At 48.0% G+C, this 13951-nt stretch overlaps 1 protein-coding gene across 4 annotated transcripts in view; it reads right to left on the reverse strand.

The window, feature by feature from the left end:
* Positions 1–11969, reverse strand: part of MAPKBP1 (mitogen-activated protein kinase binding protein 1) — a 95913-nt gene extending 83944 nt beyond the window's left edge. For all 4 annotated transcript variants that reach the window (XM_084208655.1, XM_084208656.1, XM_084208654.1 and 1 more), the window contains exon 1: positions 11771–11969. In XM_084208655.1, coding sequence (XP_084064781.1) covers positions 11771–11887 — 117 coding nt within the window. In that variant the 5' untranslated portion in view covers positions 11888–11969. The remainder of the gene's footprint in view (positions 1–11770) is intronic.
* Positions 11970–13951: the final 1982 nt, after the last annotated feature.

Genomic DNA, 13951 nt, shown 5'->3' on the forward strand with positions numbered 1-13951 from the left:
AGGAAATGTGGATTATTGGACAAAGTGCAGCTGAGCTGGTCAAAACATGATGAAGACAACTGCATGATATACATATAAGGCATGTACACAGATACAGTTACGTGCATTAAATGAATCATCCCACAGAGACTCTGATCTTGCAATCGGCCACAGGGACACTTATCTTTACATCCATTGGGTAAAACAAACCACTCATACTACCTGACCACACAAAATTAAGCACATGCTGAAGCATCCACAGGAATGGTGCCAGTGTTTGCATTCAGTTTTCTTTTAAACCTTTCAAGGTCATCACAACTCTAAAAATGCTACAAAGAGTTGTGTAAGACTGTGTACATTACAGCTGCAACATAATACCACTGTCACTTTATAAGCAGGGGAAAAGAGCAGGCTGTAAGTTACAGCACTAACAGGCACACTAAGAAAAGTAACAGACACTCAACCAGAACTGAGTATGGTCTTCATATTAAACACACACAGACACACACACACAAGAGACATAATCATACCATCATCCAACCAGGCCTCAGCATTTAAGTACACTCTACAAGGCAAAACCCTGCTTGGCAGCTCTTTACAGTACTTTCCTTTCTGGGGATCTGAGAAAAGCATCCAAAAGAAATCACAGCAGAGAGTGGGAGAGCAGGACATGGGACAAAACACAGGCAACAGACCTGGAAGCAAATTCCTCTTCCAGAGAGATGGCTGCAATGCACAGGCAGCATTCCCTCTGCTGTCCAGAGACAAGACCCTCTCCCCAGCAAGTGAAACCACCCACTTTGAGATTCTATGATAGATTTTGTTTCTAAGCCCTTCTTTCTGTCCTAACTGCTTCTGCAGCTACAGAGATCACTAATGATTTATAGTTCTGCCATCTCCTCAGTATGAGAGCTCCTCAACTCAACTAATCCCAAATGGTACACAAATATGTTTCAGGCCCCCAACTCCCTTCCCCACAGCTCAGGGCAGGAATACCAGCTCATCTCTGTCTGGACAGTTATAGTACTCTACACAGCCTCCTCCTCTCCTCAGCCAGGGCTGCCGGCTAAGGAGGGCCGGATTGTTCTTCCCAGTACAACAGGCCCTAAGTGCCAGAAAAAACTAGGAGCAAAAAGAAAGAGATTATTTTGCTTGCCAACAAACCTTTAGGCAGTAGGTGATGAGTGTTCCCAATTGTTTTAACCCTCTGGAAAATACTGACAGCAAAACTAAATGTCTTATTGCAACAAGCACTCTTCTTTTCCTGGGGAGCATCACATGACTGTCCACAGCAAGCAGTATTTCTCAACCCCTGGTAACATCAGGGGTCCCCAAGTGCCCTGTAAAACACTTGTCTTTCACCAAAGAGGCAGATTTTTCCAAACTAATGAAATAATTCAGTTCCCCTGGCAGAAATGCAGAGCCAGAAGCTGCCCAGTGCACCATATCCCCTACCATGGAGGGCAATGTTACTGCACACGGCAACCTGGTGGCCTTTCCCAGCCTTGCTGGTCAGCCTAGAACTTTTGTCACCAGAGTTCCACCATGAAGGTCCAGGCACCATCTGGAACAACACAGACTCTGAGCATATTATAGAGGGTTACTATTTATTGGACTGGGAGCTTGGCTGTCTCCTTTTCCCAAATGTATGTTTAAACTAAGCTTTACAGGCTTACCAAGGGCCACAGGCCCCAGGCAATAGAGAGCCCTCTCCAGGCACTGGATACCCACAGAGCTATAGGCAGGGTCACAGTGCCTCTTTCCAAGCACCCCACAGTATGCCCACAGCCACAGGAGGCTGCAGCTCCTGGAAGAAGCCAGGGCAGAAGCTGTGAAGTTGCCAGCAGGCAAGCAGACCAGGCCTGCAACTGTGGCCTGGGTGTTGTGCTGGCTCTCACCCCAGCTCCAGCAGGCCATGTAGAAATTCATTAATCAGCCCCCTGGCCATTTTATTAACAGCTGTGTTTGCACACTGGCACTCCTGGGCAGAGATGTTCATTCCAAGGGCCTGGAGCAGCTTCGACAAACAGCAGAGATAGTCCAGGCACTGCACCTTCTCCCCCAGCACCACACTCATTTTTCCACCAATGGCTCCATCAGAAAAGTATTTTTTGCAGGTCTCAGACATAAAAAAAGCTTATTTGCAGCCTGCTACACAAAATGGGCCAAGAACTTCACAAAGCAAGTGTCCATAAGCCATTCACCACAACAGTGATGAAGAGACCTGTTCTCTCAGAAGTTACAGCCAAAGCAGGCAGTGGCAAGGAAGCTGAAGAAAGCTGCCTCTCACCCAGAGCACCTCACCCTCATCATCCCCCAGCACCAGTTATTCACGCTGCTGATTGCGTGTTAATACATCTCAACAGCTTAGCTCGGGAAGCCTGCAGAGACAGGCAGCACAAACCACGGATTATCAGGGAGGAAGATTATCCTCCCAGTGCAGAGGACAGTAGAATCCCAATTCTAGCCTCAAAAGCTGCTCAGCCTTCTAGAAACAGCTACGTTCATTGAGGCCTACCACAGACTCAGAAATATTTTTTCATGCATTTCATCAAGAACACTTTCTGTCACCTTGTATCCATTCCACTCAACCACCACTCCCACAGCAGAGTTTGGTGCGCACGCTGGGCAAACACTCTCCTGCCAGCCCTCATAGTTTGGAAAGGTACATAGAACCGTATCTAAAGCATGTCTGGCCATGATTCAGTCCAAGAAAACTAGATGAGCTGGGACAAGATGGGCTGAAGCAAAAAAAGAAGATCCCAAATTTGTCAGTTCCAGTTTACAGTCAGCAATGCTTTTGGACCCAGCTGCCCGAGAAGGATGACACCCCCAAAGCAGGTTTGAAACAATTGTGCTCAGAACCACTACATCTAGCTCAACACTGGGAGATAAGCCAAACACGAGGAGTTATGCAGCTGTTTTAAAGCCCTGGACACTGGGACACTTCGCAGAAAGCGGAAAGTATCCCTGTCTGTTTTACACTGAGGGAAAGAAGAGGCTCAGAGACAGTCTGAGGAGCAGAGCACAGAACCCAAAAACTTTAACTTCATTTTAAAAGAAAATTACACAGCTCTATTTCAAGGTTCACTCTACCTATATACAATTCAGCAGCAAAGAAGCACTGGTTAAGAGCATGAGAAACATCAGTCTTAGCCCACACAAAGCTCTTACAGAAAAGACTAGTATTGACAAAACATAACTGGCAGAAATAAGTTCTTTCACTGATAAAGCCTGTTTCTCTGTGGGACAGGATCATTCAATAGACTCTCTTGATACTGTGTTACCATAAAGACAGCTTGCTTTTGGATCTCAGTTTCCTAATTCTTTCTAGCACAGGCAAGTGCTTAAGCAAGTATACACCCTAGCACTCATGCCCCCTCAGGATACCTCTGACACCATCCCTATCCCCTCATGGTTCCAGTCACACCATGGCCAAAGCACAGAGCACAGTCAGTTCTGAACACCAAGACCTGCCATCAAACAAGGAGACACCACGAAATAAGGGGGCAGGTCTTGCAGACACTTCTTTCACCCTCAGTCTTATTCAATCTTTCAGCAGCATCTCCAGCATCTAGATTGCATTAGGGACTGTGCAATGAACTCAAGCTCCTTTGGTGCAGAGACTGGCCTGAGCAATGGTGCCTTTTTTTTTTTTTTTTTTGTAAATGAAAGCATCCCTAGTACAAACAAGACTTCAAAGGCAGGCAGCCCCTTATGTGCTACTCAAAGGTGAGCAGTCAATTTCAAAGGCCTTGGGAGACCTCAAAGGCTACCACTCTGAGCACAGGAGAGGCAGCTAACACTTCAACACTGGCACTTCAAACAGCCGCCCTGTTCTGGGCCTGTCTGTCAATAGGGAAGGGTTTCTGCAGAGGCAGCACTGCTTTTCACAGTGCCTACTTGGGAGAAAAAACAGAAGCAGAAAGCTTTACAACTCTATATCCTTGAATCCATGAGCACTGCCTTATAGTTGTTTTCTCCTTTCAGAAGCTCCTCGATCTGCCTGCTCTCAAGACATTCGTTAATGTTATGACTCTCTACCATGATGCAACCTCAGATAATCTACCTTTTTCCTGAGAAAAAGTGTCTATCAAGTCCATGATGGGGGAAATTTCAGACTAATTGTTCAAGGAGTCAGGAAGATGCAGAAATTAAAGAAGCATCACTGTAAGGAAGGAAAGCCATTATCAAAATTTCATTAGGTAAGAAATCTCATATTAGTTGTTATATCACATTAGCTATCTTGACCAACTGTGAATTTTAATACTGTATTTGGGAGAACAAGCAAGTCTGAATTTTACTGCTATTGACTTGGAAACTCTGAATACACCAGCAGTTCACAGTCCTCTACAGTACTATTTTCAATCAGTTTCCTCACAGTAACTAACAACAGTACTGGTCTCCTGGGACACTAGCAAATTTACAAGGCTTACTGGGGTTTCCACAGCTCTAATTCTTATGGTGCTTAATCTGCTTGAGCTTGTTGGAAAGTCATCATCACCAGAGCTACTGAAATCATTAGTGACAATGGGACCAAGTCAGCATTTACAACAGCCCAGTTTGTGGACTTTTAAGCAAATAATCTTAAATGACCACAAGTCCCCCTCACACGGGAGAGGTGAGAAACATCCCTGGTAATCTCCAAGAGGTTGGGCTTTGTGACTAAGGCTAGGACTTGGCCTTAGAGGATCAAAATTCAATTTCTAGGTCTGCCTCAGACTTCCTGTGGGAGTTTGGAACCATGTCTGTATAGAAAAAGCATGTCCTATTCTTTCCATCCCTTTAGGTTTTTAAACCTGAAGTTCCTGTGGTCTGGGTCTACTTTATCCCATCTGTCCAGTGCTCACCAAAGCAAGGTAGAGAGATGGGATGCTCCTGCAGTCTATGGTCATACAAATACTAGCAATGAGTCACCTTTGCATTGATATTTTTGAATACAGATCATACAGCACAGCTGATTACAACAGCTGCAGGCCTTGGTTGCATTTTCCTTGCACAACACACAAACATACTCAGGGCAAGGATAAGCAGCCCTGTGGTGAAGGGAAACAGTAGGAGGGTTTTCCAAATTGTAGTAGCCACCCTTTGGTGGGTACAGCCTCAGCAGAGCCTGCAGGGTTTCAGGCACAGGGATTAGCCCACATCTGGAGCTGGGAACCAGAGCAGCGAGTGTGCCACAACCCTGCTGAGCCTACATACCAGAGCCCTCAGAAACTTCCAGCTATGCGGAGGCAGGTATGTCAGGCACAAACACAAGCCTGAAGTAACTGAAACTGGGCTTGGTGATAGTTAATAATTCAGTCCTTCACTGGGATCCCTCAGCATTAATGTCAGGGCTAAGCACTGTTTGAGTGCCATGTAAGCACCATTCCTGGCACCGAACATCAAAACCTTTGAAAAAAGCCAAAGAGTAGCTAGTATATGTTCTTTGCTTTCACTCACAGAGAAAATTGTACCAAGGCTAATCAAGCAACTTCTCCCCAAGACCTGATTAACAGGAAACAAAATATCTACTTCCATTTTCCAGGCCATCAAAACGCTGGCCACCACTTTCTCAGACAGAAACGGAGGTGGTGCCCTGTAGTTACTTTCCACTAGACACAGAGGACAGTAAAATAATACACAAGTCATTTCACAGGTGCTTATAGATCTTTGATGATGGAAAATCAAATATTGGCCCAGTCTGGTCTGACTACCAACCAACACTTCAATTGTTCTGCCCTTATGAAACACATGAGGTGATACACCACAGGAAGAGCTAAGCACACAGCTAGTGAAACAGATGGTAGTACACTCTGAAGGAGGTCTCTTTCCACAGTGTCTGAGGATGCCTTTCTCCACCAGCCCCCTCAGCACCACAGTGAACAACAGCTCTGACTAGCAAAGCTCTGACTAGCAAGCAGCTTTGTACCACCTGCAAAGCCTCTGAACAGCCTTGACCTCTGCCATCATACTATCCCAGTCAGGTCTTTGGCAAACACTACACATTTCACAGCCCATGGACAAAAGGGGGGATTCTGTGCACAGCTCACCCAGCACAGCAGGGACAGCAGTGTGAAACCTGCTTATGAGCCTCCCCAGCCAGGTTAGCCAAGTCACGTGTGCCCTCTCAGAGGACCCAGCTCATCTGAAGGAGGTGAAGAACATTCAAGGCAGGACCACAGCAGCTCTGAAAGATTATCCAGGTAAGCAGTGTATGAACATCCACAGGAAGCAAGAGCTATTAAAACGCACAAGACAAATGACCTGGTTTGTGTTATTCATGATGACTTCACCCCAGCACCTCATCATGCTCCCCCTGCCATGGAGACATCTTCCTGCTGTCTTTCACAGTCAAGACAGCTCATGACTTAGGGGTGGCTAGAAGAATGGATCTTGTCAGCAATCTTGACTCAAGATTGGCAAGAAGTATCACAGTGTTTTATGGATACAACTGGAGGCTGCAAGACCAAATATGCTGAATTGTTTTATGCTTTTATATCCATTATACTTCAAGACCCAAGGTCAACTGGCACTGTAGTTCACCAGCAGAAAAACTCTGGCTTTGATGTGCTCTGTGAATGTAAGCCACATTTAACACTCATGTTTAGACCAAGGGAGCTAGCCAGATCATCCTGTATTTTCAAGACAAGGCATATCATTCACAGATTGAAGACTGGAACAAGAAAATGCTGTGTGTTAAACTATTCACAAACACAGAGGCACCGTGAGCACCACATATCCAAGGATGGAAAAGGGGAGACCAGAGCAGGGAACCAAGCAGGGAAGCATTCAACCCCTAAGCTATGACACTCCCACTTGTTCCACAGACTCTATCTACAGATACAGACATGGCACTGAAACGCAGATCTGGCTATGGAGGACTCAACCAGCCTTTGTCCTCTGCTTTAAGACACACTGTTATAAGCCTGACCAGAGACAGACATCAAATCCCTTCTATGTCTGAACAGCAGGCCCTAAGCTGTTGAAGCAATTGGCTGCATTTAGACTGAGCAGTGCAGAGCTGTGAGAGAGATCCCTAGCTACCACCTGGGGTCAAGCAATGTTCATGGATGCTGAAGCAGAACAGCACAGTAGCAGACATCCAGACCAAGGTTACAGGCATTCCCTCAGCTGTGCCCCTCGCTGCACTGGTCCCAGAGATGGGCTGAGCACTGCTCAGACTGCAGTGGAACAAAAAAGGTGAATGGGGCAATACTGCACTGACTAGCTCCTCAAAAGCACCATAATTTTGTAGAAGACCCTTCCAAATCCTGCCAAAAGAAAAGCTTATGTCAGTATCAGACAGGCTGCTCCCTACCTCACCCTCACAGTCAGGCTGCTCAGCCCCACATCCAGCTCCCTGGGAACCCAGCAGGTTCCGCTGCTGCAGGACCAAGTTGTTCCCAAAGGCTTAAAAAAAAATCCCACTCTGCAACAAGCCTCAGCTGCACCTGAAGTGGTTTACTGAAGAGGTGATGATTTTTGATGCATTTATATCAGTGAATCAAACTTGTCTGGTTTTTGGTTCTGTTACAGTTCAGGTTCAGCAATTCTCAGCTGATCCAGTTAAGACCAGCAGTGGTCTGACACCAATTCATGCTGGAAGCCACGATATTTTCAAACAAAAAGGACTGTGTGCTGAAGGCAGGAAGCTACAGTCAGGCCAGAAACATGACTCCAGTCTCCTGTGTCCAGGACAGCTTGTGGTCCCTGCTGAGCCCTCCAGCTTCTCAGGGGATTAAGAAGCTGAAGAACTTTGTTGGGAATGACAAGACAAGAGGGGTCTGAAGCTTCCATGGATCTGCTTTCCTCTTAAATCTGTGCAAGCTCACTGGCAGGACACAGAAGTACACAAAAGTACTTGTTTCTACTGGCTGGCAGTAAGAACAGACCATGCCTCACCAAAGGAGAACAGGAAACTCTGTCCCACTAGGAGCAACTTAGTCAGGGCTCATTTTCAGAACAAAAGCTCTCAAGAAGGTTTTGCAGAGCCACCCAGTCCAACTCAGCATCATGGGGCAGGAACAGGCACACTAGCTGCATATGTTTGCATGCCACTTGGAGAGGGGAGAGACCACAACACAACAGCTCTCTGCTGAATGACTTCCTGCTGAGGAATTCAGGTTTTAGTCAAAGCACTCTTTTAAACAGACAACTTGAAATATTTCTGGCTTAGAAAAAACAGCAGAGATCAAAGAAAACAGCAGCAAATTCCAAATGTGTTTCTTTGATTCAATGGCTTCCTGTTTCAGGGAAAGCCTGTAGCAGGTTTTGTAGCAATTTGTTTCTACATTGACATTCCCAATCTGATTTGACTAAGGATACCCGCACACACCATCCCCCCGAAACAGGCACTGCTACATCAGTTAAAAAGAGGTTTACATTTACAAGTGTAGAGCTCAACAATACGAACAGCCCCTGCAGGAACTGTACTTGCTTAGGTACATTACTTCTGTAAGCAGGGTACTACAGGAACCAGGACATTTTAACAATGGGAGATGGGTCAGGCCTGAGCTTCCCCTCTGTCCTGATGGTGTTGCCCTGCAGGGTGATTCAAAGGCACTTAGTGCCCAGCTTTTAACCCCGTGTCTCTACTGGAATCAGAAGCACGGTGACCAGATGCACGGCTGGATTTCTGGCAGGGCTAGTAATCCTCTAGAAATTGAATGCAGGCCAATCAACTTATCTGAGGAAATTTTAGCTCCCAACCGCCACACCATTACATTACAAATCCCAACAGTCAACAAGCCTTAGATTTAAGTCATGGTACTCCAGGTCTATATTGGTTCAACACAAAAAATAGAGATCTGGAGAGCACGGCAACAGTGGATTCAAGCTGTGAACATGAGAAGACACACAAAAAAAAGAAGTCTAAACACAAAACTAGTCAGGCAGCAACAAAAATCAGGACTTCCACTAAACAAAAGCTGTTTTCAAAAAGCAGTAACAAAACCAAACACTACATCCCATTTGTCAACAAGCTTTACTTAGAGCTCCCATTCCTTCCCTCCCTTTTCCTTTTTTTAAATGTCCATGATTATCTACTGGCTCCCTAGTTTTACTTCTGCAGGATCTCCTGGAGCTCTACAGTAAAATCATGCATTAATTACAGCAAGAAATTAGTCCTAGTGGAAGTCACAAAACAAGTTCTCTCTTGCACAGATCCCAAGTAACACGCTGCATGTCCTGCACAGCCATCATGCAAAATATCTCTACTTACCCACACTCCCCCTTCCACAGCAATGCACAAACAGGTCTCTGCAGAGCCAGCCTCCCACAGACTGCCCACGGCCAGCCCAGCAGTACACGGCTGCTTCACTGAAAGGAGGCAATTTCTCAGGCCTTCTCTTCAGGATGACAAACTGCCCGAGGGGTCTGGCCCTAACCACTGAGAACCTGGCAAACCTCACACGTCCAAAGGGTTCTTTAGGAAAGAGCCAGGACACTTCCCACTGGAGGGAAAAAAATACCAAATCACCACAGTTCATGGAAGTTTAAGCAGTGCCACTGAGGGTGCTTTTCACCCTTAAATCGAGCACCTGGTTGCAATAAAAAGTTGAGGGACTCAGAGGGCTGTTCAGGGCTGGGTCTTTGCACCTACATTTGCACATGCAAAGCACAATACCATCTTCCAGGCATTAATTTAGGGCAACAGTCCCGCTCCATCCTATGTAACCAAGCAGCGTCCAGCTGAAATTACCAACTTCACTGGCTCTTCCATGCTTCCACCTGACCACTTTCATACAGCTCTTGGAGCAGTTATTTCTCATGAAGTCCAAGAGACAAAGATGCCTCAAAGACCCCTTCCTGCAGATCAGAAAAGATCCTTCAGGAATGATATGTATGACGGTCAGTCTTAGTCCCATGGATTTTTACACACACCAAATAACAGACGAAAACCTGTTTCTGCTATTTTAGAAAAACAGAACTGATTCTCACCTTGGAAAGCAGAAGAGCACACATGTAGCAGAGGGAGTGTCTCCACAGATACCCAACATCTGTAAGATCTTTGATAAAGGGCCCACTCCCTTTCACCTTGCCCCCTCCAGCTGGCCCACTGATGGCAGACCCTAACTTACCTGAGCTAATTCAGAGCAAATCACTTCAGGAAACCAAGACCTGCACTTAACTCCTCATAATGCCAAACTGTTTCTGCCAGCCAAACTCATTCTGCCAGCAAACTCCCCATCAGTTCCTTTGCACCTCACTGATCAACAGTTCTCCCTAATAAGATAGACAAAATCCAACCCTGAAACCCTAATTTGATGGTGCAGAATGAATCCATGATATCCCTCCCCAGGGGTTCAGACAGCCCTGGCTGCACACTGGGAGACAGAACAAAGGATAAAATGGAGCTCTCCCAAAAGGCAAGTGTAAGGAAAGCAAAATGAAACATGTACCACAGAATATCCAGGGTATGTAGCAGCAGGTCCCAGCCCTGAAAAGAAGTGGGCAGACCACAGAGCCAAAATCAAATGCCCACCATATGTGGAGGTACAAGTGGCTTTTGTCTCTTCCAGTAGAAGTTGCTGCAGAATACAGACCAACAAATATAACAAAAAGCACATTTCACTGGCAGTCCACAGACTGCATGAAATGTACATACATGCACATGCACACACTGAGGTCAAGCACAAGCACCAAGGACTTTCCCCTAGACAACTTTGAGGAAGCCAGGCAGGTTTTTCTCTTGCTCAGCAAGAGAAGAATACTGTGTTCCTTAGTATTAAAGAGCCATCTAAGGGAAACTCTGACCTGAACCAGAGTTCTGAAAACAGGATGGCATGCTGGGGAAAGACCATTTTTAGGTACAGTGTAATTTACTTCTCCTGAAATTTTATATACACTCTTAGCTTCAGGAAGGACATTTTGAAGCATTACTGTTTTGAGACCAATGAGTACACTTTTCAGACGTGTATTACAAGCATTTCTTATTTATTAGCAAGTCTTCACAAAATGGGAGGGATTAAGTTTTCTATTTATGGAGACAGCTACACAAAGGCTGAGTGATTTGCCCAGGGTTACAGGTGAATCAGTGGTAGGGACAGAATGAGGTGCCCTGACTCAGAGGCACCTGCTGTCAGCAGAAGGCAATGCCACCCAGCTCTTGCACTCCCTGAAGCCAGGCTTAAGTCATCCTCTCCTCATGACACCAGTCAATTCCCAGTCAGCGAGTGCCTGTCAGGAATTCTCCAAAACACCAAGAAGAATGATGGATTTTAAGAACCAATTATACCCAACAGAAGATAACCCCAAGGAAAGGAGGTCTGAGGCACACAGAGGAAAGCACTTCCCAACCTGTGGAGCACAGATGCTCTCTGAATAGATACCTCTAAGACATGTTTCACATCTTTCACATCATCCTTCCCTTCCCCACATGCTCACAGAACTCTCCTATGCAGAGTGAGAGCAATTGCTTACACACAAGAGGTGTTTCTGTATCCTCAGCTCCCAGTAATGCAGGTTAGCAGCTGGTAACATGGAGGAAGAGGCAGCACTGCATTTCTCCTGTCAGTCATCTGTAACAACTCCACACACCACTGTGTGGGAAATCCCAAAAGCTTTCTGATACAGACAGGGCTCATATCACACAAGTAAAAAAGAATGCTTCAAAAGAGGGGCACGAGCTTCAGGAAAGATCTGCAGCAGAGCAAAGATTCCAACTAAAAGTCAGACCAGGCATGGATCAGTTAGTTCCTCTGCATCACTCTACAGTCATACCAAGTCTCCCAAAGCAGTATCATCAGTACAGATGGAAACTTAGACAAAAAAGTTAAAGCATGCTGCTGCACCACACAGCACTCACCTTGCTGCCTATATCTTCTCGCTTGTTCCCAGGCTTGCTTCTCCTCAGCTTAATGGAAGGGGAGCGAAGTAGATTTTTGATCCGACTTGTTATCGTAGACCCTTCGACTGACATCATCTCCAGGTGCCACGGAGGTGCTCACCCCACACACAGGCTGTGCCTGGGGAAGGAGCCCAGGCTTGAGGCAGAAACACCGATGTGCTCAGCTTGGCTCCCACGCATTCACATATCTCTCAGCAATTCTGCTCGGGAACTCCACTCCTGTTACACTGCAAAGCTATTCACAGAGGCTGGCAGACTTTCCTTTTGCAGATTCCAGAGGATCAAATCAGCAGCAATCTAAACTGAAAGATGCACCGAGTCAATAAGATATTCACAGTAAATTGAATTCTAGTCTCATTCTTTGCAAGAAATATGAATGCAAGCGCTTATAGGGATGGAGGCAGCATTACTATTTTCAGAGGTTTCCACACAAATTATCATCCATTTAGTATCAATTAACACATCTACACCAAATCCAAAATTTAGATTTTGCACTTCAATATCATCTTACGACAAAGACAAAAATTCCCAGCCCTTGCTTTAGCTCCATGCACGTTCATTCCACCTTATGCTTCACAGCCTGGAAAGCACAATGCTGTACTTGACTATTAAACCCCGAGTCGCAGAAAAACCCGAGAATACACACGGGGGAGTTTTTAACTCTCACAAATCTATCTCTGTTTTAAGTCCACTCAATTACATACTGTGTGATACCAGATAAAAAGGCATTTGATGTTTCCACGTCCACCCACCCCTATTTATAAAGTGAATCAAGGAGGCACTATAGCTGTTGCCAAGGATTAGAGACCCCCGGCCAAGACCTTCACCTTTCCCGAAGTAGCCGGCGGTGGCCGGGGGAAAGAAGGATGCAGTCAGAGCCTGCAGTGAATTATCCTCCCGGCTTCTATGCAAAATGGGGGCGGGGGGAAGAAGGAGAGAGACAGAGAGAAGGGGAGAGAGAAGAGAGGAGAGGAAGAGAGAAACGTCCAAGCCAGCACAGCCGGCAGCCTCCTCCCTGCGGCGGCAGCACTGCGGGTGAGGGGCCGCGCCTGCTCCCCCCGCCCCAGCCCGCCCCGCCGCGTTGAACCTCTCCTACCTGCGCCCAGTAACGGCGATCCCGGCGCCCACGGTGCCCCGCAGCGCCTGCCCATGCAGCCGGCCTGCCCCGAGGAGGGGCCGCGGCGCGGGCCGCCCCCGCGGGCGGGGCGGGGGCCGTCCCCTGGGCGGTGGCGGCGGGGAGGGGGCGGCAGCGAGGGGGCGGCTCCGCAGTGCCCGGTGCGGGCAAGGCACCGGGGCCAGGTCGGGACCCGCCCGCCAGCGCAGGGACGCGCTCCCGCCCGTCCCGTCCGCCCCGGCCCCGGCCCGGCCGCCCGGCAGCGCTACGGCGGCCCGCGCGGGCCAAACCGCGGCCCCGGGGCGGCGGAGGGAGACGGGCGGCGCTGGCGGAGGGATCGCGACGCCGCGGCCGTGCCCGTGCCGTGTGGGGGGCCCGTGCCGGGTGTGGGGAGCCCGTGCCGGGTGTGGGGGGCCCGTGCCGGGTGTGGGGAGCCCGTGCCGGGTGGGGGGCCCGTGCCGTGTGGGGAGCCCGTGCCGGGCCCTGCCCGTGCCGGGTGTGGGGAGCCCGTGCCGTGTGGGGGGCCCGTGCCGGGCCGTGCCGGGCCGTGCCCGGGGAGGCCGCCGGCGCTGGTCGAGCTCCGTCGCACTCTAATGGGGATCCGAGGGTGCGTCTCCCACGGAAGGGCCAAGTGAGACCCGGGGGAAGGTCAAAGGCATATTAGAGGCCCGTTCTGCCGTGCCTGCCGCCCCTCAGGAGCCATGGCTGTGCCCTGCGCCTCCACCGTGCCCTGTCACCCTGTCCATCCTGTCCATCTTTTCCTGGTTGAGCCTGTTACTGTAGTGTCTCCAGCACAAATGGAACATGGGTTGGCTTAACGTGCAGACTTCATATGGTAGTTCCCAAAAACAACCAAACTACATGTGCCAACAGCTAACTAAACGTGGAGCATCCCTTGAACAGCGACACCAGAAATTTGGAAAATTGGCCCGCACATAATACAAGAGATAGGACAACAGCAGATGTCATGTATCCCATCTCGGTCTCTCAAATGGGTTGAATTGTTGGTGAAAATTAGTGTATCC

The sequence above is a fragment of the Fringilla coelebs genome (assembly GCF_963513975.1).
Source record: "Fringilla coelebs genome assembly, chromosome: 6".
NCBI classification, from domain to species: Eukaryota; Metazoa; Chordata; class Aves; order Passeriformes; family Fringillidae; genus Fringilla; species Fringilla coelebs.